We start from the raw sequence: 26,254 nt of genomic DNA on the forward strand, positions 1-26,254 counted from the left end.
CTGTGTTACCAAAGACTGAAATGCATTTGCTTTTTCCATTGTTCATTGAGGCTGCTGATAAGAGTTGTTTTTGGAGGGAAATGACCTTTGAAATCTGCATATGGTATTTGTTTCTGGAAGTTAAAACAGCAAGGGAGTGGGTATCCTGTTACTTTGTAAGATTTTCTTTTTTTTAGAATAGACCTCACTCTTGGCAGGCAAGCTTGGTTGAGTGCAGTAATTTTTTTTTATTGGTTTCTTACATACTTCACGTAAAAGAATGGAACAAAACTCCACAATGCTGGGCAAAATAATTGAGGTGTCTTGCACTATTAAGTCAGTTCTTAAAGGGAAAAACTTTGATGTTACACTGAAACCATATCTAACTGTAGAAGAAAAAAGCCTTGCTGCTGCTGGTGATTCCTGTGGATGTATGGAGCAATATTTTACTCTGTAAGTATCTAATATTTGCTAATCTTGGATTATGATTTGTTAGAATAGATTTTTAAAAACCCAAACAAACCATCAATTCAAGTAACAATTAATTTCCAAATGAGTTAATCAAGAACGTGTTCTTTAATTCCTATTTTTCTTTATTTTTCCTCTGCTGCTTTTCTCTTATGGAAACAAGGCTGGCTGAAAACAGGTCTTCATGTATAAATTTCTGTGGGTTATCATCCCAGCTCACAGTACAAAATGATTTAATTTGAAGTGTGTGATAGAATATTTTCTATAAGCATTTAGAATTACACTTCATTATTAAACACTTTTCCTGTCTTCACATCTTGAATTCACCTTTTTATTATTTCTTCTTATTTGTTACATTCTGGGAGAAAGTCTTCAGTATGTATTTTGATCTTGTTCTGTGTAACTTCCTCCATTTTTGCTACTTGATCTTCAAGTTCAGATTATTATTTCTACATTTTCCACTTCATTGACATATTCTTTTTTTGTTTGTTTGTTTATTAATTAGTATTCTACCTTTCATTGGTTAATGAATCTCTTGCTTCTCAGGATAACTGGTCTGCATGCTCAGCTTTTCTCTTATTCTGTGTCAGTGATTTTTTAAATCACTGGGACATTATCACATTATCTCCCCTTGCCAGAATTACCTTTTACCTAGTTGGAGCTGATTCCACCCTGTTGTTGAGTTGTCTTTATTAGTTTCCTCCTTGTCTTGGGGGTTCTGCACAACATCCTTGTGGCTCATAAATTTTGCATTCTTTGTCTGCTCTCAGAAGTGCATGCTTCTTCCCAAGCTTTGCTAACCTCACCTGGGGTCTGAGATCATTGAAACATGTCAAGCCCTAAACCTTAACAAGGCAATTCTACAGACAAGTAATTTGTCTTTCTAGCACACAGACCTCACTTTGAACTTGCTTGTTAGCTGCTGTCCATTTCAGAGATTGAATCTCATTTGTTGTTGACTTGTCTTGAAAGTACACAAAGACGAAACATTAAAGAACATCTTCTCTTAAGAAAATTTTTGCATATTTCATGTTTTGCAACAACAGTAAGAAACTGGAAGCAGAAACATAGGACTAAAAGCAACTTTCTAAATCAAGTCCTGTCTTTTACTGTGTAACTTTTACTGCATCTTACAGATTCTTGCACAGATAAGAATTACAACTTCAGCAGAAAGAATTAGAGATTTCTGAATTTCTGTATACAGCTAGAGCAAAAGTCTCAGGCAAGGCACTTGAAGCTGATCAAAAAGAACTGAGATTTACTTGGTATCCTATGAAGAATAGGTGGGTAGGAATGGTCAGCAAAATAAGCTGTTCCTGTGGCCAAGAGTGATGGAAATAAAGGGAGATGCTAAAAATTAAATCAGAGTTACACTTTCTAAAAAGTTAATTGCAAATGGAACTATACAGAGGAACTGAAAGGTAAAAAGCACAAATTATTAATGATATTTTATGTACAGCCCCAAACCAACAAATACTTTGTTTCTGATATAAAAAGTAAGGATATAGATCTGAGGGGGAAATACAGAGTGACTCAAAGAAGTGTGATGATATAGTGGTGAATACAAGCATCTTTGAGTAAAATCAGAAAAATTTAGAGTTTAATGTAGAGAAAGGTGTGCCTTTATCCTGGAACAGGAATGCAGACCATAGGTAAACATATGAGACATCACAGCATTATTTATTTTTAACAGACGGTCTTGAGTGGTGTTACAAGAAGAAGGTAGATGAGATGTTACCACTTGCCATGAAGATGATGTCTGGCTATGATAGACTTACTAAGCTGATCTTAGCAGGATGCAAAACTGCAGGACAAAACTGAATGGTGAATTGAAAAGTACACAACCCAGCAAATGAAGCAATGGAAAACTGGCCTTACAGGTCTTTGAACAAGTCCAGGAGTATACTAAAGGCAGGAGTCCAGGAGTAACTAAAACATAAAAACCTTTGAGTGTAGTGCAGACAAAATGGGGAATTACCAGTGATATTTGGGAAGTGGTACTAAAGCAGGCAAGGAAATAGAATTCTTCCTTTTTTTTTTTTTTTTTTTTGGTGGTGGTGGGGGTTGTTCTTAAGATAATAATTAAATATTAAACTGTCAAGCAAAGTAAGTATTTATGATATAAGGAATTTGTAATAGATTGATCCAATTATTTCATGAAACACTTGATTTTGAAAAAGGAGTTACACTTCAAATTTAAGTTGCATGTAGGTATCCTGAGTTTTATGTGCGTTAGTTCAGTAGGAAATGTGTTGATTGTTTTGTTGGGGGGTTTTTTCCATCTGATTTCAGTTCTTATGTGGTGTATACTGAAATGTGGGCAATTTGGATTTTTTGTGGAGAGACACAAAACAGACGCAGTACTGGCACTGAAAAAATATTTTTTTAGGAAATCTTTATTAGAATGACTCTGTCCCTTGCACGTTGGAAAAAGTTTTTTTAAAAGTTTATGACCGAACAAATGACAGTATTGTAACTAATGCCAGCTTTGGCTTACACCCTTTTCTTCTTCCCATATGAAATTCTGAGGGCAGTGATTAATCAGAATACACCCCGGTTCTGCATTCACTTTTGAAATCTTGCCTGGTTATATTTCATCTGACTGAGATGGAATTAGCAGTCTTCATCATGCTGTGCTTTGTGTTGGTGGTGAGAAGGGTGTTGGTGACACACCAGTGTTGTAGCTGTTGCTGAGCAGTGCTCACGCTGGAGTCAAGACTGTCTCTCCAATATCTCCCTTCACTAACAACCTGGAGGAGGGCAAGACCTTGAAGGATGTGTAGCCTGGACTCCTGGCCCAGGTGGACCAAGGGGAAATTCCGTACCATATGGTGACTGGTCATCAATAAAAGTGAAGAACAAGGAGAAAGGGGATTCTCCTGGTGTTGGTCTTCCAGAGCAACTGCCATGTATATGAAAGCCCTGCTTCCTGGGGAAGTGCCTGGACATCGCTTGCTGATGCGAAGTAGAGAATAAATATTTTGTTTTCCTTTGCTTCTGCATGCAGCCTTTGCTTTTGCTTTGTTAAACTGTCTTTATCTTGACACATGAGGTTTTTTTCTATCCTATTTTCTTACCCCACCTTGCTTCAGGAAGGGAGTGAAAGAATGGTTTGGTGGACATCCAGACATGTCTAGCCATGGTCTGTGCACCGTGTTGCCTTTCACTTGTGTGAATGTTCACAGGGTTTGTAGACTTGAAAAGTCTTCAGAATTCTTTGGAATATTGCAAGTATCTCAAGTTTGCTTGTATCTTTCAGTAAATCGGGCAATCCAGGTGTTAAGAAAAAGTTATTTTTTCAATGAATCTTTTTTGTAAACTTTCATAGTCTGTAAGGGCAGCTGGACTGTGATCTGTTTACATCTAAAAAGCTGAGGAGGATGAGGCTTCTTATTAGTGATTGCTAATGAAAAGCTTTATCTACAAGAGAACACTTCTTATTAACTTGATATTTTTGTGGGAGAATTCTATTTTAGCTGTAAAAAATGCTTGGACACTGTATGTGTCTAATCATCAGGCTGTCTTGGCCTTACAGCTTGTAGAACATACTACAGATCTGAAGCTTTTAATGCTGAGGACAGGGATAGCAGTTTACAGTCCAGAAAGGCAGGTACGAGCACAAGGTTATATCCCTGATCCTTAGTGAAATTCAGATCTTAGTGAAATACTGAAGTCTGAGCTTTTCAGTGACTTACATAATCTGATACTATATTTTAGCACGAACATGACTACTTCTGGTTATTGCATCTGGCCCTCCCTGGGGGACCAGGGCGGAGTGAATGGACTGTTGGCTTAAACTAAGCTCTTCTTGTGCTTTAAGATTTCAGCCTTCAAGACAGGTTCGGCTAACAGCAGATTTAAGTTGCATAGTCTGATGTTATTATTAGAATCTGATACATTCTTTTGCTAAACACTTCATTATACAGAGTGTTATTAAATACAACATGAAAGTGGGCAAGAGGGAACAGTGTTTCACTGTAAGTTGCTGAACTGATGCAAGAATATAAAAATGGTATTCTGGTTTGATTTTTTTGTGTTTCTAATTGATGCTTTACTGTATTTCTACTGTAGAAATGAAGACCTAAAACAAATGTTGGAAAGCAGTAAAGATTCTGCAAAGCTGGATGCTATGAAGAGGATTGTTGGGGTATGTGATTTTTTTTGTTACTGTTTTTATTTTTTAGGGAATATGGGAGTTCGTTATTATTTTTGTTTCTTGGATGGGAATAACGCTTTCCTTTTATAGATGCTGTACTAGATTAGCACTTAAGTGTCTAAATGATCTTTAAAAGTTGTGATGGTGAAATGGTAAAATTCTTAACTTGGAATTTTGTGTAGAAATTGGTATATCTGGACATATGCAGTCATATGCTTTTAAAATATTTATGTAACAGTGGCAGTATGCCTGTAAACAACTATTTTCAGTGAGACCTTGAATAGGAAATGACTCCTGAAGAGAAGCTTCAAATTCATCAGGCTAGAAACAACAGAAATTTGCAGGAATAAAATGACAAGTTGTATTTACTATCTTTATTTTATTAAATTGTATGAGGTTTTTCTTTTTTGATTGAGCGTGATGCCTAAATATTTGATTATATATTTCAGGTGAATGTGTACTCATAGAGGTGATTAGATAGTGTTTAACTCCATTGTATGTTTAAACTCTGTAAACATAGAGTTTTAACAAAAACATCATGAAGTTGATAGTATCCCTTTATTTCTTGTTAAAAATATGGGAAGAATGTGCTGTGGAAGATTGTTTGGTGTCCACTTGACTTCTTTGTTGTGGGGCTTTTGAATTTGTTTTCTGTTGTTTTTTCTCCAGTCTACTCTGGATATGCTTTTTTGTTTTGCTTGGCTTTTGCATACTTAATGCTGCCAAAGTACGTACCAAAGTGAGTAGGTACAGGTGGTATCATGTGATTGTGTTCTTTCCTCTGACTCCAGGGCTGGCTTCTTCTCCCTTCATGATTGAAATTTCCATAACTGAAAAATTTGGAACTGTGGTCCAGTCATGAGAATTTTACTCTTTTTTGCCTTTTTGCCTGTAATGCCTTAGTCCTGCCAGAGACACCAGTTATCTGTGAGATCTGGGTAACCCGTCAACTGTTATTTCATAAGTTCTTTCTTTGGATTGGGAAAGGTTTTTTGATTCATCTTCTCCAACCTGATGGGGCATTAGTCAAGGATTTGGCCAATCTGGCATGCACATATGCTGTTCCAAAAATCATGACCTTTATAAGTGCCATGGTAAACTTACATTCTTCTGCTTCCCTCGGAAAAGATCTCTTTTTTTTTCTGGTTATTACTGTGGGTAGGAGAGTTGTGGGAAGTTGTGTCTTGCTCCTTTGGTTTTATTTTTTGAAAAGCTGGCCAAATCTTTATCTGTATTTGGAAACTGTGGAAACTGAATGTAAGTGTAAGTACATAGATATATGGGGGGAATTAGAAAACATTAAATTGAATCAGCTTTAATTTTAAACCAAAGCTTTACTGTTTTGGTTTTCTTTTAATTTTCCTTTTTTCCTACAAAAAATGCAGTCATTACAAATGAGTATGCAATGAGCAAACTCACTTATTTTAAATACCTCCTGCTGCTGAACTCAAAAGAGTTTTTAATGTCTTCTTTAATTTTCTGGAAGTGTGTGAAACCAGAGGTGTGATCCTTGATTGACTTAGGTTAAGTAGACTTAGACTGAAGGCTCAAGAGGTCTTCAGCAAAGTAAAGCAGAAATAATTGGACACATTCTTTCTTCTGCTCCCCCATTTTCCAATTCTGACAATTCTCTCCAATTTCCAGTACCAGATTTCTGTCCTTTTTTTAAGATCACTGGTCCTTGGTTTCTGTTCCTGTTCTGAGCACTGTGCACTGCGGGAAGAGCACTACTTCCCCAAATGGCAGTGGGCACCTTCTGATTTTTGGATATTCTTCCCTTGCTCAGCTGCTGCTGCTTAAAATACAAACAGCCTTTTAACTTGTAAGGCTGACCATTACTTAACCACAAGTGAGTTGTTTGATTTACTGGATCCTCTGTTTTCAGTTTCTTTCATATCTTCAAGGTATTTGCTGTTTCCTGTGCTATGTTTAAAGTGTGTTTCACACAAGACACCTGGCATCCACCTTTGGTTGACATAAAAAACTCAAACAATGAGCTTTACAGGTTAGGACTGGGATGTTGCACAATATGAGCTTGAGACCTTGTAACAATGGTGATAATGTTCTTGTGGAGCACAAAAGTGCTTCTGTGCTTACATACAGAGAGGAGCTTACATCTCTTTAGGGATGTGTTTTTCAGAGATGAAAGGCTTCCTCTAGCCTTATTATTAGAGGAAAAAGGAACTGTGTTGTCAGAGTATTGTTTAACATGTCTCACTGGAATGATTATTTTCAAAGTTTTAGCTGAACAAACTATGCGTACAGAATCCACAACTTCTCTGGCCAACCTGTTCTACTGCCTCACCAGCCTCACAATGGTTTTCTCCTAGCATATAGTGTAAACCTACCCAATGCCAGCTTAAAGCTGTTATCCCTTGTCCTGTCATTACATACCCTTATAGAAGTCCCTCTCTGGCTCTCTTTTAGCCCCCTTTACATATTGGAAGGTGCTTTAAGGTCTCTCCAGAGCCTTCTCATCTCTGGGCTGAGCAATCCCAATTCCCTCAGCCTGTCCTCACAGGGGACATGCTCAGTAAGGTGTCCCTAGCCACAGAAGAGGGGGTAGGTCTTTAAGGTCCCTGCCAACCTTAACTGTTCTGTATGACTATAATTCTGTGATTCCAACAATTATCTTAGTACTTTAGTAGACCTTAAGAAGCTAAACCTTCATTTGTTCATATAGGCATGGTAGAGAAGTAGCAGTGGAATGCTGATTATGGCACTTTCTGTGGCTACCTCCTCCTTTAAGGTGGTTTGCAGACTTTCTCCTAGGGACAAGAAGATTCATTACAAATAAAACCAAATCTGTCTTCCAGAGAGTGACTTGAAACAATATCACTTCAAGCATAGAAGTAGTCTAGTTTTGATCTTTTCACTTCTCCCTTATGCATGAAGCCTATTTTCAGCTAAAATATGGCATTCATGATCAATAACCTTTTTTTTCTTAATGAGTATGTTATTTTGTGTGTTTCTTCCCTGTATATGTGCAATAAAATAATTGCAATCTTTGGAAGAATATGAACAGCACTTTCGGTTTAGAAATAATCTTTTATGTATACATATTCTACTATATGCATGAAAACATGAAGCTGGTATTTCTTTTAAAACATTCACTGATATTTCAACAACCACTACCAGATCTTGAAACCGTATGTTTGAATTTCTGTGGAAAAATCAGTGGAATTTCACTCTTGAAGATTTCAGAGCATAAATTTAGGAAACAGTCATGTGCCTGATTTCCCTCAGGGTGTATCATCCATGTCTCTCACATGGAAAAAAATTGTTAGTACCTCTTGACATTACACAGCACTTATGCTAGAATGAAAGTTTTTGTACAGAAGCTCCAGGTATATCAGACAACACAAATGGAGAATGTCTAGGCACAGCAACAAAAATGACCTGATAGACCTTAGTCTTGTGAAGAGCCATTACATTCTTTCAGGTTAATGATCCATGAGCTAAGGAGGATCTACATGTATCGTTATGCAATAATGAGTCAAAATACACTCTTCTAAAAGACCCTAAATACATATTTACATGGTACACTGGAGCTATTATGGTAGATCAGTTAAATAATCCCAGTAATGCATGGAGTCATACCATTGCAGTCTGTCAGGGAGGTCTGAGGATCATCCCTGGTTTTGAGTATAGTAACTTCTGTTGCACCAAGATAAGGTGATAATTTTTCATTCTGTCTTAGTTCTCTGCAAGGCATCTTGTTGCTAGCTTCTACCTCATCATTCTGAATTTGGCATTTTTTGTGGAGACCCTCATGTTCTCATGTCCTGAAAGCAGTAAATTGATTTTACATTCTTAGTTAAAAACCCCTTGGAACTCATTTAATGTGCTTGCTTTTTCACAGTGCGTCACTTCCTGTGTTTTAATACAGCAGCAATAAACAGTTTAAGGTGTTTAAATGGGTTAGATCAAAATGTCATGCTGGGCAGCTGCTCTTACACCCTTTTAAAAGACTGAGTAATAGCTTGAACTACAGGTGGCTTCTTCTTTCCAGCATACTTCTTCTAAGCTTCTCAGAATATGCAGTTTACCAGGTGTTGCCTGGCTGTGGGTGTTCTTGCTTTTGTTGCATAACATCATAATTCTTCATGCTTCTAGTGTGTTTTATCAATGAAACAGATCTCTGAGTTGAGAATAGGAAATTTAATTAGCTGCATAATGTTAAGTAATGGTTGGAATGCAATGGTTATGGATGGGAGTAGCTGTAGCTGCGGAACTCTTGTTTCTTTATTGGATCCCTGAATATTTGTTGTTGCTTATGTATGTTAGACCCTAGTGGATATTGGTGACAAGGGATGTCCCTCAGGGGTCTGTACTGGGACCAGTACTGTTTGATATCTTCATTAATGACATAGATGATGGGCTTGAGTGCACCTTCACCAAATCTGCAGGCAACACAAAACTGAGTGGTGCTGTCGACATGAGTGAGGGATGGAATGCCATCCAGAGGGATCTGGACAAAGTTGTGATGTGGACCCATGGCAGTATCACGGGTTCAACAAGGTCAAGTACAAGGTCCAGCCCTTGAGTAACGGCACCCCCAATATCAGCACAGGCTGATGGATGAAGGGATCCAGAACAGCTCTGACAAGAAGAACTTGGGTGCACTGGTGGATGAAATGGTGATTTTGAGCTGACAGTATTTACTAATAGCCCAGAAGATGTGGCCAGCAGGTTGAGGAAGAGGATTATGCGTCTCTACTCTGCCCTTGTACCAGAGTCCTGACCTGAAGAACCATATACAGTTCTGCAGTCCTCAGCACAGGAAAAACAGACACCTTTCAGTGGGTCCAGAGCAGACCACAAAAAGGATCTGGGGGCTGGAGCACCTCTCCTATGAGGGCAGGCTGAGAGAGTTGGGGTTATTCAGCCTGGAGAAGAGAAGGTTCTGGGGAGACATTATAGCATGTAAAGCTGAGTCTATGTGAAAGCTGTAGAGGGACTTTCCAGTAGGGCCTGTGATGATTGGATGAGTGGGGAGGGTTTTAAACTAAAAGACAATTGATTTAGATTAGATACAAGGAAAATTTTGCAGTGATGGTGGTGAAACACTGCAACAGGTTGCCCAGAGAGATGGTTTCCATCCTTGGAAACATTCAGTGATGGGCCTTTGAGCAACCTGATCTGTGAACCTCTTGAAGATGTTCCTGCTTGCTGCAGGACTTGAGTTTTAAAGGTCAGTTTAAAGGCAAGAATCTATGATTTCTTAGTGAGATTTTGTGTTTTCTGATTAATTTGATGTTTGGCTGGCTGAATATTGACTTTGAGCAAGACATTCAGATTCTTAGGGCTGGGAATGCTTTGGGTGTGTATTCAGCAGTGCTGAACTTGATGTAAAATGATCCTGAAACACCAGAGTTTGCAGTTTAGACATAAAGTACTGCCAGATATTCTGTATCTAAGTACAACATTGTACAGATATAATGTATATGAAAGTATTTTATTCCTTTGTATGTACCCGGTTTCCTGCAAATAACTTCCTTCTTAAGCTGTTTGTACAAGAACTGAAGCTAAGCCAGGGTTTTGATGTTTATGATCTTTATTGTGACAGTTTTATTGTTTGTGACATGCCTTGTTCGTGATCAAACATAAGAACTTCCTTTAAAAGAAAAAAGTTGGTGGGTTTTTTGATCTTGCTTTTACTGTGTGGCTTTTGTATATTTTCTGTTCTGTATAAACACTTAAAGGCCTTCTGTGTTTATCTTGCTATGGAAAATAACTTTGCTTTGCTTTTAAAGTGTGATGTTTATTTTTATTTTTCGCCTTGGTTCTGTTGCAAACCGCAGTTGTTCCAGTGAAAAGGACTAGGACTTAACCTTGTAGAATTTCTTGGATCTTGTTGGGTTGTTGGGTGTCTTTTTTTCACACTCCAGCTCTCAGAAGGTAATTCTGCGGGGCTTTTTGGATTATCAGCATCTTTTTTTTTAGTAATTTTGAAAGCATTAAAAATTATTTGCTCTCTTATATGTTAAAGTCCAGTTAATGAATTCCACTCCAGCAAACTCAATACCAGCCAGCACCCAACTGTTTTTATTGTATAGATTGTGTCCTGTAAGGTCTAATAATTAAGAAAACCCTACATCTTTATCCTTGATTTCATAGGAAGGAGATTTGAAATTAATATCTGTAATAAAGCAACAAAACCCAACCCAAATTTTAATAAATTATATTGTTACATTATTAAGATTTGTCTATTTTTTTTCAGATGATTGCAAAGGGAAAAAATGCTTCTGAGCTGTTTCCTGCTGTTGTGAAGAATGTTGCCAGTAAAAATATTGAGGTATTCCTTTCACTTGTTAAACATACTGTTATGGAAAATCTGTTTATGAAAATTTTATCTAATTGTATTATGTTGAAGCCTAATTGCTTCAACAAAAAGCATAAATCTCTAGTATCATTAATGGAAATTTTTAGGAGTTTATTTCAATAATGGCATTATGATAATAATTTTTATACATAAACTAAGGAAACCCGCTGGGTGATTTGGAGGAAGGAATACTAGCTCTTTACATTTAAAAAATTACTTAATTTTAGAAAGTTTGTGTAGTATGGTGGTAATTGAGGAAAGTTAGTTTATTTGAAGTGTGGCGCTTTTTGCAAAGCTTGAGTTTGTGCTACATTGTATTTTTTAATGTCTGTTGCAGATAAAGCTGGAAGGTAATGAATGGTTGGGTAAAAAAAAAGTGTGTTCTTGCGTCCATATTAGGTGTTATTAGACACACAGAGTAGCTTGCTTCTCTATGTTTTTGTTTCTCACAAGAAAGCAAGGGGGGAAAAATCCATCTCGGACTAGTGGAAATTAGTGAAAATAGATTTCCAGAATGCTAAAAAATTGAGGTTGTGTTAAATGATGATGTGTTTAAATCCACAGGGTTACTGTTGTATAACCACGGGGTGTATGTAGAAAATGTAACTCTGAGGCTCACTAGCATTACTGTGCATACACTGACAGATTCCCTGCAGAAGTGTCAGAGTTCTAGTTGACTTGACAAATGAGATTTCGATAAAAATAGCATCTGTAAGTTTATGGTTTGAGACCTCATGATGCTTTAACAAGCAGCAGTTTGATGAAAGTAGAATGAACATGCAGTGACTTTACTTACTTCCTGCTGCTCAGGATTGTAATTTTTGAAAAGTGTGGGCAACAGTTGTTTGAAGTATTGGATTTTAAGGAGAGAAGTAATTTGAATGCATGCTTCAGTTCTTCTGTCCTCTTCTGAAAATGCCTTTATTATTTATATATGTCTTTTTCAGCCTTTAGTATTAATGGGAACAAAAAATTATTTTTCCCTGGCATATGGCACTGAAGATTATATTTGCTATAATAATGGCTTCAGCAAACTCCTTTCTCACTCTAACATGTCATGATATAATGGATAAAACATCAGTTTTCTTCCATATTTACATGGATGGGTAATAGTCAAGTTTAAGTTTAATTTTAGCTTTAAAGAAATTATTCTTTTTTAGTTACTACTTTGAAGACTTTATGTTTTTTTGTTCTTTGAGAGAGTGGATATATTTGGTGAAGGCCAAATATTGAGCCCTGGTAAGTCAAGGATGTGTAAGTGTGCAAACATGCAAATTCAGAGTCTTTCAGGAACTTACTGTATTAAAATAATTTTAGAAGTTGTAATTTACTTTTAGTAAAGGGCAGCAAAAACATATGGTATGAGAAAACAGACTAGTTAAGTACTCTGTTTCACTGTAATTTGTGTTTGTAAGTTACGAGTAATCTTAAGTGCAGTTTTAAACATGGAGACCTTACACCTTAAACATTATTATTCATCTGGAGTGTTTTTAACTGTTAAGGCTGGAACCTCTAGTCTGATAGAGGCAAGACTGTCCCAGTTCCAGCTTTAAGCCCAACCGGTAGTGAAGCTGGGACTGGATCCCTGGTAGGTGTGCACATAGACATAAATACTGTATCTGTTTATATACAGAACAAATATGTACTTACAGAGGCAGCCACATAAATTGTCCCAGGCTATTCAGGTGAACACAAACAGCACCATCAGCTTGGCACCCATCAGGCTGTAGCCCTTTTTCATTTGCTGGTACATCTTTACACATATGAAGGCCTCTAAAGCAGGATTCCCCTGCTCCCTCATGGACTTACCCTTGGACACACAGGTGTGTGCACCTGTGCACACCTACAACTGGACCTGGCCAGAACTTCCTTGCTCCTCTACTATCTAAACCCCCGTGGTTTTACCCTTGAAGAGAGGCACAAAAAAACATGGTTCTTGCCCCTAGAGACCCACAGGCAATGGGCTTTCCTTGCAGCTGGATGGGACTTCATTGATCTGTGCCATAGCCTGCTCCTCCTGTGGTCTTGCCTTTAGATGCTCAGACCCACAGCTAATTCCTTCCCAGGCCACTTCACCTACTTGTCAGCTGGTGCAGCTTGATGCACTCGTGCACCTGCACCCATTCCAGCCACTGGCACCACAGACATACTGGCTTGTGCTTGGTTTCACATATTCTGGTCTCTTCAGTTACACACATGCTCATGGACTGTCTAGTCTGTGGTCCCAGGCTGGATTTTGGCCACCACACCCTCACTTCCAGATGCTGGCCACCTTGGACTCAGAGATCCCTATGGCTTGATGTCACATCGCAGTTGCTGGAGTCATACTTAAGTCCTCTCACTCTGGTCTCTCCAGTTGCTGGTGCCTGTGGACTCAGCAGCCCTCCAGCCTGTGCCCTGACTGTAGTTGCAGGCATGTAAATGCATCTTCACACTGAATAAAGAGTACCTCACCAAGGAAAACAGTGAAAATGAAATTTAATGAGTCAATGACAGACTATGCTATTCACATGAAGGGAACAGAAGGACAGATGTACCAACTATCAAGCTGTTCAGGCATCTTATCCCTCTGTTTTTCCTTGACTTAATCTTTTCCAGATCATGTATTCACTTGCTTCACTTGATTCACTTGCTTCTCCTCCTCTTTAGTTTTTCCTCAAAATATCCTATGTCTTGTTTAAAATACTTTTCATCTGTGTCCCATTTCTGTAGACATAAAACACCTTCAGTCTGAAAGGTGCTCTGGTCTTTGTTGAGTCTAGGTGGTTTTAACACCTGGGCATAGGATGTGAGGCTTTCCTGAGGTTGTTCTGGGAGGGGTGTGACAGGGTATCCTTTCTCCAAGTCCTAAGTTTGGTTTCCCTCCTCTTACTATGTTTCTCTTACTGTGTTTTAAACAGAGATGTTTAAAGCATCTCTGAACCAACGGTTCCTCTCATGGGCTTGGGAGAAGCTAGAGCAGAGGGTTGTGTGCACACATTCCTCCCTCCTTCTTGTGGGGGATGCTTTGTGGGTGGGAAGATGAGGCCTTATCGTATAATGGAACATTATTAGCAGAAGCCTTTCATTGTTTATATTTTATGGGCCTTTTCTCCTATTTTAAAATAAATAGACAGTTATGTGAATTCACATGTCATCTTCTGTGCTGTAGTTAAACTTTCCTTCTTAGTAGTTTTTTCCACCACTTATTGCTTAGATCTTTGTGCAGGAAGAGACTATTAAACTGAAAAGAGGTCAGGACATTTCAGCCGCCTGACAAATTTCTTCATCAACTTGAGTTACATGATACGTTTAGGTCATACTGTAGGTGTACTTACAGCCATGTAATTAGACCTTTTCTGTCTCAGGAACATTTATCATGGTCCATGTTTTAGGATGCTTCTGAAATGATGAGAAATTACTAGATTAAGTCAGATTATTAGTACATTGATCCTGTTTCCCAAAAATATTTGCCCAAATTTTTCCCTCTTCCTAAGAATCCTTATCTAAATCTGTCTGTACAATTTGCTGCAATGTGGTAGCACAAAATACACTGTTTTATCTGAGTAAGCCTGAGAATAGCTCAGTTGGTTAGAGCATGGTGCTAATAACACCACAGTTGCATGGGCCGTACATCCCTGTATGGGCCATTAATTGAAGAGTAGGTCTCAATGATCCTTGTGGTCCCATCCAACTCAGAACATCCTACAATTCTGTGACTTTGTATCCATGTGAATTTCCTGCCCAGAAATGGCTCCTGTATGTTTTTTTTTAAATCAGGGCTCAGTGCTCTGAAGCAGGAAAATGGAGATGAAAAAGTAGTATAACATATTAATTTATTTGAAGAGAAGCAAAGGACATCTTATTGTTTACAGAAGTACCTTAGAGTTTTTTTTGTTTTAAGTGCGTGCTGACCTCAGCTTGGTTATGTGCATCAAATCATGAATGGTAAGGATACAAAAAGTGACCTAATAAACCATTGATGGTATAGAACAAAAATTAGTCTTCATCAATAATTCATGGATTTTTATATGTTTATATTGATGAATTAATTAAACAAATCTGCCTTTGTTCCTCAAGCCCAATGTGCTCCTGTTATGATTAGCTTTATAGAACAGAGCATTTTAACATTGAATGAAGGTAAATGGTAAAAGAATAGTGTAGTCATGAAGCTCTGAGTGCTTTCATTTCTAGTCACAGAGTGGTTTCAAGGAAAGAAGGCTTTCTTTGTACACCTGCAGTCATTCAGTGCACAGGCCTCTTGTGGTCAATGTTGATTGCTACCACTCTGTAGCTGAACGAAACATAATTTAGTATGGTGTAACCTTCTGTGATTTAATATTATGTTTTCTTTGCCAGAATTTGCACAAAGATAGATCTTCCGATAGTGACAGTAATTAGCACAGCTGTTGTTGAGGGTCTTTCAGCATTTTCCATTATAAACCCCAACAAGTAGTTTACTACTCAAATGTAAAAAAATGTTTTCACTACTTCCTGGGTATGAGGAGTAAAGTGAACTAAATTGAAAACCACCCTGTCCAAATTCATACTGAGGTTTTCTTAATCTTTGGACATTGTATTCTTTGTAGCATGTTTATATTGCATCTTTTGTATGTTCATAGTCATAGAATCTAACATCCTTTGTTTTCACCCAAGGTAAGTGCTCTTTTAATCAGATTTGAGATGGGTAAGTTACCACACTTCACTCTAAGTTGTATTTGCTTTCAGATGTGTTAAAGTAATTTATTTTGAATTTCAGGGTAAAATAAAATGAACTTGTTGAAATTACTGGCCATTACACTTTTACCTGTTTTCTATAAGAAAAAAAAAAAGTGTGCTCAAATGATCAGTTTCCCCCTGTCAACATCTTAGATTATTATACTCTTAATTTACTAGTTAATTATGTAAACCAGAACTTTGTGTTACTAGCCTTCATCTGAGTGTTTCATTAATTAGGTAGCAGGTAGCATTGCAGTACCTCAGGTGTTTCATAAGACATTGGAGAAGCACACAAGTGCTCCAGGGGTATATTGGCTTTTTCTTCAAAGAAGAAAACGTTGATAAAAATCTGAAACCTAGAAGCTGGTTTTAGAGAATTCTAAAACTTTTTCATAGTGATACTCAGTGTGATTTTTTTTCTTTCCAGATAAAAAAGCTTGTATATGTTTATCTGATGCGCTACGCAGAGGAACAGCAAGATCTGGCATTATTGTCCATCAGTACTTTCCAACGTGCTTTAAAAGTGAGTGACTACTAAATAACAATTTATATGGAATTCTGAGCTGGTAGCACAAAAATAAAAATATTTGTGTAAGTGTAGTATGATAAACTAAAGCATGTAAACATCTGGTAAAGTAGTTTTAAGTTACATGATTGACCAAGTTTTTCTCTGCTACCTCAAACCTTGTCAAGCAGCTAAGTAAGCCTGAAAGAAGTAAAATTACTTCACTTAAGAAAAACAGCAGAACAGTGTTTTCAAATCGCATGCCAAACATTTAATTTCTGGAATGACTTTTCTCATTCCAGTGTAACTTGTGTGTGTGGAAAACAACCGTGTTATTACCATGAGCGACCTATGTTCCTTTTAGGTTATGTAAAAGAGAGAGCTTTGTGTACAGCAGAGAACTGAAACATAAGGAAGACGGTAGTACCTAAATTAAAATATTCAGTGTCTTGCACATGGTACTTTTTCATTAAAGCATTCTAAAAATATCTCTTTATACTGTTTTGTTTCAAATCAGATAACAATGAGAAATGAGAGTAGGCAGCAAAGTTTAGAATTGCCTTTTAAGTGTGGCTTGGAGAGAAGAAAGTTTTCTTAAGTCTCTGTTCTGGAATTCTGCCAGTTTTTGTAAGAGACGATTGGGCTCTTCGTGTACTCTTCTTGTACTCTAGGCTCATTTCTGTTATTTCACTTAACCCACACCTTGCATCTTGTTGCAGTCAGAGCACCAGTTGTGCAGCTGTGGGAGGGGATCCCACACCCACTAGAGAGCTTTCTGCTCTTGAACTTTCATCCCAGTGTCATATGTACTGCCTTCGCTATCTCTGACTGCCATGAAAAGATAGAATTCAAATGACTTTGTATTCAGTGATCTTTGTGATGTATGTGTACAGTGAACATTCCTCATGACATGACTCTTTTAAAAGCTGTGGGTAATGAGAGCACAGGGAGGAGTGATAATGTTGTGGCTGAGTAGCAAAAACAGAACTTGGGGTGTGGCAAGGGGTAGACACAAAACTGGTGGAGATTGTCTGCAACTAAAGAAGTTACTAAGCCTGCTATCAAAGATAGGTCTCTTCATTTTTTATAATGTTTTGTTTCTCATTTCGTAATGATTATAATTTGGCTTTATGTGTGGAGATTTTTTTTTGCCTTCCTCTATTGAAGGAGCTTTTTATTTTAAACTTAAGTGATTGCAGATAAGCTTTGCAAACTCTGGTAGGAGCAAGAAATTTTCCCATATATAACAGTCAGATATATAACAGTCATATATTTAACAGTCAGATAAAGGGCTTTCACCATCCAGATACTTATTACTTAGAAGCTTCTAAGATGTAGGAATTTGGAGATCTTAGATGAAGTCGTATTTATGTAATACCAGTCTGAAAATACATGTTGCCAGCTCTCAGTCCTTGGGAGAAATGTTCTTTGGGAGGCTACCTTCTGGCAAGACACTGTACAGTATAATTAATTAATGGTGCTGCAGTTTCACTTTGCTAGATTTCAGGGGATTTAGTACTCAAATAAGCAGCATTTTTTCTTTGTGTCTCAAGCCCATGATTAATGGATAAAGTTTACGTAACAGTTCATCCAAATACAGATGTGTTGGATCTCCAAGCTAACCCTAGTATTGCAAAATTGACCAAGAAATGGGGCAAAGGAATAGAGAATAAGAAGTAGAAAAGAGTCTCAAAAACATTTAGCCTAATCTTTTGACATATTCCTTAATACTATTTTTGCTACTGGCTTCATTTTATATCTTACAGTAAAGTATAAAATGGATATTTTGTCAAGAACTTGAATGGGTGTCTCACAACTGAGAGCATTTTTATTTGCTATTTCATAAATATAAGTAATAAAATTGGGGTAGTGTGTCAGAATATCCGAATTCCACTTGGATTGCAGCAAATGTATCAGATTATTACATAAAATATTGGTATTTTTCATCCATAATTAACATGTTTTGGAAAGCTGCCTTATGTTAATATTTTCCTTTCTAAACTTTTCATATTTTCATAATGTTTAATGCTGTCTGTCTTAATTTTTTTTACTTTTTTTGATTTTGGAAATTTCTTTGTATGAAGTGTGGCACATTTTCTTATTAGCATGGCCTTCACTTGCAAGTCTGACTTAGATAGATTTACATGTTTTAATGTGTCATCACTAATTAGTGTAAATACAGCAGTGTATTTAATGATGTGTTTCTGAACTACCTTACTTTATTTCTCCCCTTCACTCCTGTTCTTTAGGATCCTAATCAGTTAATCCGTGCAAGTGCTTTAAGAGTTTTATCCAGTATACGTGTCCCAATTATTGTTCCTATTATGATGCTTGCTATTAAGGAAGCGTCTTCTGATTTATCTCCTTATGTGAGGAAGAATGCAGCCCATGCAATCCAAAAACTGTACAGGTAAGTGGTTCTGGTAATTGCTGAAAAACAATGTTACGATAGTTGTGGGCTGTGTTAATAAAGACTATGAATTTGGCATGTCTCAGATCCATTTCTTTAAAAGTATGGGGGGGTGTGGACATTCTGTCACTCAGGTGGTTTGGTTGTATTTCAAGCAATCCTCTTGCTTGCTAGACTTAACAGGTTAACTATAAAGAGATAAAAAAGGACACTGATACACTATCTTTTGTCTTTTAATCTACTAGTTATTTTCATCTGTGTAACAGCTATTTTGACAGGTATTCTCAGAATCTGTGAATTCACTGTTTCAAGTCTGCATCTTTAGTCCTGCATTGGGCATTTGCCTGAAGGAATTCTGCTGCACATGTGACAAAAGAATGCTAACTTCTAGAAATTTTATCTGTGCAAGTCCAGATCTTTCAGCTCTTCCTACTTCAGAAATTCTTGCTGTGTAGGAGTTCTTAAAAAGACATGGGGACTGGTTTGCTGAGGTGGAGTCAACAGAACCTGTACCTTTGCAAAACATCGCCAGGCATTTATTCTACTACTTCACTTTTGTTTCATCTAAGCCAAAAAGTGGAGATTGAGAGACGTAAGGGGTTCTGAATTAGGTAACCTGAGACTGCTGCAGTTCCCATGCTCCTTCAAATCACCCAGTCACAACTCTGAACATGCATTTGTGATGGGCACATACACACAGATGCATATACAGCACACATACACCATCTATAGAGATCACCAGACTCAGACATGAGCAGTCATACAGAGAGTACCAGCACCAGCAGCCTTAACCTGTTGTACTCTGGCTAATCAGTACACAGATGCATTAGCATGCCTGGATGTGTACAGTATGGATCCCTAATAATAATCCCAGATTCTCAGTGTTTCAGTAATAGGCTTTTGAACCCCAGTTTCCCAGTCAATGGCACACACAAATGCACAGTGTTGCAAACTCTGCACTTCCTACTACAGAGTCCCTCAGTCAGATGCACAGGTGCCCAAACTCTTTCACTTGAACACTGATGAATCCCACAGTTACCTGGGTTTAGACACTAAGACTATGCTGTAAGGGGCCCATATACCTTCTTATCTCCACTTGTCTTGAATTAGGTGGAGAAGAAGTGGGGAGAAAAACAGCAATTCAGACACTCAAAATGGGTATCATGGTAAACTTCCAGACCTTACAGTTTCTCCAGTAGTTTGCCTCAATACCCTGTGCCATTGGTAGACAAAATCTCCAGTTATTGCACTCAGACATACACACAGATGTCCAGCCTAGATCTACAGCCCCACTTCAATACTTGGCTTCCCAAGCCACGTAGTCTGGTTTGATATTCTTAGGCAGTCACACAGTGGCATTCATACTTGATGTGGCCTGTGTATCCCATGGTGTAACTCTGTGCCTCTGTAGTCATCAGGTTCATGAATGGATAGGTAAGTGTACTGAGCAGCAAAGCATTTACACACAACTGGATCCTTTTATGCACCTCTCCCTCTGTTCTCCTGTTCTTGTTCCTCCCAAGATCATTTACATCCCTCCATTTCCTTGCCTTTCATTTCTCCCATAAACATCCCACAGGAAGTCTTGTCTTACTGGCCCTCATACTAAGTCTTAGCCCTGTTACTAGTAATCTCTCTAAGTCTTAAAGGCGCTCTGGAGATGCTGCCTTATGGTGTGTTCATTTCAGGACCATCAGGCTATGGCTTTTCCATGGCAGCTCTCTGACAAACCTTCCTTCTGATAATCTTCAGAATAATAATGGTTTTTTTTTTAATGAGCTGAATGCTGTCATGTTATCATGTAACTTAACTAATGAGAATGGATTTAGAATCTTTTCCTGCTGTTAGAGTAGTTTATTTTTTCTTAGCAACTGGTTCCAGTACACAAAACCTTTTGGCCTGAATTATTCTCTATATATAGAATGTCCTTCCTTGCTGTTTTTTTTATTTCTCTGATAGGATTAGAACTCTTTGTAGTAGTTCAGCAGGAGAAGATGGTCTGTTAGTGGCAGCAAGGCACAGTAATATCTGGACAACAGGCTGTTTCATGGAATTTTAACTGAAATGGATGCCTCTATTTCTTTTCTTCATGACAATGAAGTTTATTTTACTAGCAGATTAAAGTGTTTATTGGTAATTGGTGCAAAACTGGAAAATGCTGAAATCAAATGATTAAAAATGACCTTTCATCTGTCATCTGATCTCCAGATATAATTGCATCTCTAAATATAATGTGCCTATTTTCTTAATATCTGGTTCATATGTTATTCTGTGCTTATATGATGTCAGTGGCAGCATATGGAAGTTATCCCTGCAAATACAATAAAAAGACACATTTTATTGGAAAAGGTAGAGCACGTGGTAAAAAACACAATAGCAGAATCTGGAGAAAATGGCCTTACCTCCTCCTACTTTCCATTAATTCCTAGTAAAACTAGATAGTAAAATTGACATGGAGCTTACATAACAAAGGAAAACTAGTGAAACTGATGTTCTATAAAGGTTTCCTTAATGGTTCAGAGGGCCTCAGAGGGTGCATCCTTCAAAACTCACTTCATGCAAGCATCCTAGGTGTCAAAATGCAAGACTTTGAGCTGCTGTATCTGGGAATTCCTCCTTACCTGGACTAGAGTAAGCTTCATGATTACTTCTGAGTGGAGCTAGAGCTAAAAATTGTGTCTTAGTTGTAGGATTTGGGAACTGTTTATAAAAAGGATGTGAACTTTTATTTTCACATTTTCAAAACTTATTTGTACAAATCCAGTACCTCATAGTGCTAGTTAACCATGGAATGAAGGGAGAAAGTGTAATTTTCTTAATCAGTGGAAGAAGCTGCAGTATTGGAAACTGGTGAAGAGGCTATCAAATTAACCTGCCCACGGGCAGACCCAGTTGGCTTGCCAGCAAGTAAGAGAAGGTAGTAATTAACAGGCCATCTTTGTAGGTGTTTAAATGAGTTCATGACTGGCAGCTAGACAATTCAGCAACACTGATCATACATTGGTGGCAAGGCTGACCATTGACCTACTGCAACAAGTAAGTAATTTCAGAATACTTTTTTTTTAAGTTGGTCAGAATCAGAATCCTGAAGGGGATGGATTCTTGAGGTAAAAAAAACCACTCAACAGTTAATACACTCTACTTCATGTAGCTACTCCATCTTCTGCAACCATTTGAGTAAGAAGTATTAACAGTTTATTCTAGTACATCTGTTTGCTCCATTAGCTTTTTGGGTTTTGTAGCTTTTCTGCCTGTTTGATAGTTCTGTATTTCAGTTAGTACTCTAGTCAGGGTTCTGGATGCAAGTTTGGTACTCCAATCTTGCCAGTATTTAGTGTCATGGTGTTTGGATGGATGTTGCCCTAGAAGAGCTTGTTTATTAACAGTTCAATCAATCCTAACAGCTGGAAGTTTACGTATCAAAGAGGAATGATTTCACACATAGTCTGAACAGCAACATTGGTGTCCAGTGCAATCAACATTGCTGGATATGTTGAAGTAATTTAAGCACTGAAGATGTCAGATGTTTTGCTTATTTCACTTAGGAGATAATTTTAAAGTTATTAGTAGCCTCTGTCCATCAGTTGAAAACTGTACTGGGTTAGCAGTGAGATTTGGAGAAGTACTAGTTCCCTTCACTGCTGTTAGTAGGTTCCATATTAGTACTAGATGCCATAATGGGAGGAAATCACAGACCTCTAGTCTTTTTTTATTTTCTCTATGAAATGGTCCCTTCCTTGTCTGAAATGTCAGGACAGTGGAGGGGGTGGAATGTAAATTCAGTTGTTGGACCCCTTACTGAAGAATTTCTTGATCACATAAAGAAACCCAGTTTTGCTCAAGATTTTTAGCTCTTGAGTATTTATTTCTCTCTAAATTTTCTGCCAATTGTAAAAATTTGAAATAAGACCTTTTTGAAAGACTTTTGGCTTTTTCTGTGAAGGTTTTGGTCCTTGGCAGAAGATCAAGTAAAACTCCTTTTACAAAAATAGATACTGGAATGGAAGTTAATCATAGAAGTGCTTATGGAACAATGTGTTGTGTTGCTTATGATGATGGTGGCTTCTAAGAAACTCATTTTGCATATTCTAATATTGGTAGGTCCTAGAACCTTAGTGGAGTAATACTCAGCCAGATAAAGACTTTGTGAATCTATACCTGGAAGGATATACTGTGCCTTAGGGCAGTCCATCACTCAGCATTAAAACTCAAGTATGCAATAATGACCAAATATTCTCTCACTTACCCATAATTGTATCCATGTTGAAATGACTTTTTAATGGCATAGAACTACATATCTCTATGGCTGTTTGTACTCTCTTTCTGTTTCTAATTTCTTGACTTGGTTTTAAAATCTTCCGTGCTGTATAGATTCATGAAGAGGAAGCATCTGGAGTGAAAAGTTTGTCCTTACTTGCCTAAGAAGCAAGTTTGACAGTAGTGGATATCTCTGGCAAATTTTTCTCTGCTCTTGTAGCAGGAAAAGATGCTACAAAGGTTGTTGCTTGCAAGTTTTGTTTTTCCTCTGCTTTTGGTATTTATGTAGGACTTCAAGCAGTCGGTTTTTCAGTAGCTTGCACACCACATTTGTAGAGGTACACTTGAATACAATGTCCACATTTTTGAGTTCTAGTACTTCTGACTAAAATTAGTGGTTAACTTCAAAGTGGTTGAAGTGTCTTACTCGAAGCTCTATGTTGGTAATTAGATAATAAAAGTATGAATCTTCTTTGTCCTGATGTTCATTCACCACTGAATTATATTCATGCTGAAGTTAATTTCTGCAAAAGCAGTGAGAACCTCGTCATTTAACATCTGAAGTTCAGTCAAGTTCTCTGTGATTTTGGTTGGCCTGTTATGTTTCTTAGATGCTAGTTTTTATAGGAGTTTGCTAGTTTTTTAGGAGTTTAGATTTCTATAGAACACACATAAAATAATATTTACAATTTAATTTTATACTCCTAACTTACTTCCAGCCAAATTCTTTTGCAATAAGTTGTTTGGAATACTGGATTTTTCTGGAGGGGGTTTCTTCAAAGTTCTTTGTTCCTAGCTTGTGTCTAAAGGTCAAAAAACCAAAACTGCTTTAATTTTGGATGTGTCTCACATAATTAGTTAAAATAGTTTTATTTTTTCCTTCTAGTCTTGACCCAGAGCAAAAGGAAATGTTGATTGAAGTGATAGAAAAGCTTTTGAAGGATAGAAGTACGGTAAGAAACAGTTTTTGTGACACATACATATATTTTTTAAAGAGTTTACTCCCCAGACTGTCATTCAGCAGTAAGTAATACACTTTCCTAACACTTGCCAAAGTGATTTTTTATGTTTTTAGACAGAAGTATCATTGTGTATTTATGGATTTATAGTATGACTGTAATAGTGACTATCCTTTAATAAGATGTTATTTTACTTGCATCATGAGTCTGTTAATGTTTTTGTTAGCATGTGTTTTATGTATGCTTTTTTAAACTTTATTTTTAAAATTAAAGTTATATAATAATATGAGTCAGTGTGCAAGGGTTTATTTATAAATTTTCATATGCACTTTTTCATAGGGAAATTAGTTTGATATTTCAAATAGTTTGTAGTACTGTAAGAATAAATTAGTTGTGTATGATGCACAGCATGCCTATTGACATCCATCTATCTTGCAGTGTGTATAGTTGTTAAAAAATTATATTTGCTGTGCAGTTGTTTGTTCTTGCCAGTATTTCCACTTCTAGTCTGCTAAGTAAGAGAAGTTTTGGCATAATTACTGTAAATTTAACACTCCTGTTATATTTTACCTGCCCTATAAAGCTACAGGTTTTCCATATGAACTCCTGGATGTCTCACAATAGTCACATGCTTTATATCATTTTATTTTGCAAATAAGTTTCCCACTTGTAAACTAGAAAGGTAATTGACCAAAGAATCAAAGTTAGGTTTAAAGAGAAGCCAGGTTTGTAAATGAAAACATTCTCATGTTCTTCTTTTTCACGAATTTAATGAATGTAATCCTTTTTGATAAAGGGAAAGTATTGCTAGGTACCAGATAGTGTGTTGGTTCATCTGCTATTTGCCAGTTTTTGTAACACTTGAGACTGTATGTTCTAATACATTGTTCATTGCTCTAATACAGTCAAAATTTTCAGAGCATAAAGGGTGTTGGTCTCTAAAAGATGTCTTTCAACTGAAAGTTTTATTGCCACTGAAGGGTTGTTGGAAGAGGTGTGTTAGAGCTTGGTGGCTGTTCAGCAAACAGTAAATCAGTTAGGTCTCCTGACTACGTCTGTGCTTGACTTGACAGAGGCCTTTGAGCTTGTGTAAAGTTGAACCTGCAGTAGTTCTTCATGTGCTTTATTTCATGGTTCATGCTCTTGGTATACATGCAGTCTGTAAATGTGGTATTAGGTTGGTAGTACACGTGGAGGAATAAAGGGCTAAAAACTACCAAAAAAAGCCCAGCCAAAAAACCCCCTGCATTTGTACTCTATTTCCTAGGTCTTATATCATATGGCGAATGGTTATCCCATGCCTAGTCATTTACACATTTATTTTAACAAGAAAGTATAGAGTAGGTTTGGATCTCTAGGATTTACTCCTTGGAATTTGGAATTACTTATAATGAGATAATGGGCTTATTGCCTAGTCTGTGCTAGAATTCTGGTACCTCCGTGACACTGAGTATTGGACACCATATCTATAAAGATACCACCTGATGCAATAGCTAAAAATGATAGACCAGACTTGAGTCTTCTGAATGTGTTTGGAGACATACATGGGTAACTGCTACAACTTTTTGCTCCCTCTGATCTTTCTTTGTCTATTCCCTAGCAAGACCTGATTCCAGTCTGGGCTGACATTTCAGCTTCAGAAGTCTGACTAGTTTGAGAAGTAATATGAAGAATAATTATTTCAGAAAGTAAACATCAGAAAGATCTCTCTTTAGGACTCTGCATCTAACAAAGTACGCTCTTTCAGACCAGACTCCACAGCTTGTGGTGGTCTAAAATGGATCAGTCTCTAATCTTTCACAGCTTTGGAAGGACTACTCTAGTGTGGCAAAGTTTTTTCTTAAGTAGTTGTCTTTTGTCACGTACCACTGAATCTTCCCAGAAAACCTCCATGTTTACTAACAGAACATGCATAGTGAACAAGTGTTTCATTGGCAGGTAATTCCAATCTGAATAAGTTTATTCTTTGCCCCTAATTGGATAACAGCAATTTCCTCACAGTGGGGAAACCAAGAATTCCATTTTTAGCTAGTTTGAGCCTTCAAGATTGGAGGAGATGCAGCTGTTTATAGGTCCTTAAGCACAGGTGTGTACATATGTGGGCTTAAGCTGGTGACTTTATAGGTTTAATAAGGCTGCATCCTGGGGAAATTTGTGTTAATTTGAGTCATCTTTTTGAATTCTTTAAGGGGAGCTGCGCTTCATATACTTAGCCTAAAAGAGAAAACTCCTTCAACATTTATAAAAAAGACAAACATTTATAGAAAGTATTTTGCAGTCTTGCTGAAGAAAAAATAGTTCCATTTGCTGCCATAGGAGTTCTTCAAATGGGACCAAACTGTGGAACAACAGCTTGTGGTCATAGACTTAAGAAGTGTCTGTATTTGATAAGTGGTATGTCTCAGCAACAAATTCCTGTTCCCTCTTTGAGAGTAAAGGTGCCTGAAATTTGTAGGGTGATTATGTGTAACTAGAACCACAAATGTTTTCTTGACAC

General features: G+C 37.3%; 1 protein-coding gene across 2 annotated transcripts in view; it reads left to right on the forward strand.

Annotated features, from left to right (window-relative positions):
- Window positions 1-26,254, forward strand: part of AP3B1 (adaptor related protein complex 3 subunit beta 1) — a 155,437-nt gene that overhangs the window by 9,045 nt on the left and 120,138 nt on the right. For both annotated transcript variants that reach the window (XM_066340008.1, XM_066340009.1), the window contains exons 2-6: window positions 4,519-4,594; window positions 10,827-10,901; window positions 16,054-16,149; window positions 18,381-18,541; window positions 23,685-23,751. In XM_066340008.1, coding sequence (XP_066196105.1) covers window positions 4,519-4,594; window positions 10,827-10,901; window positions 16,054-16,149; window positions 18,381-18,541; window positions 23,685-23,751 — 475 coding nt within the window. The remainder of the gene's footprint in view (window positions 1-4,518; window positions 4,595-10,826; window positions 10,902-16,053; window positions 16,150-18,380; window positions 18,542-23,684; window positions 23,752-26,254) is intronic.

This window comes from Sylvia atricapilla, chromosome Z (assembly GCF_009819655.1).
Source record: "Sylvia atricapilla isolate bSylAtr1 chromosome Z, bSylAtr1.pri, whole genome shotgun sequence".
NCBI classification, from domain to species: domain Eukaryota; kingdom Metazoa; phylum Chordata; class Aves; order Passeriformes; family Sylviidae; genus Sylvia; species Sylvia atricapilla.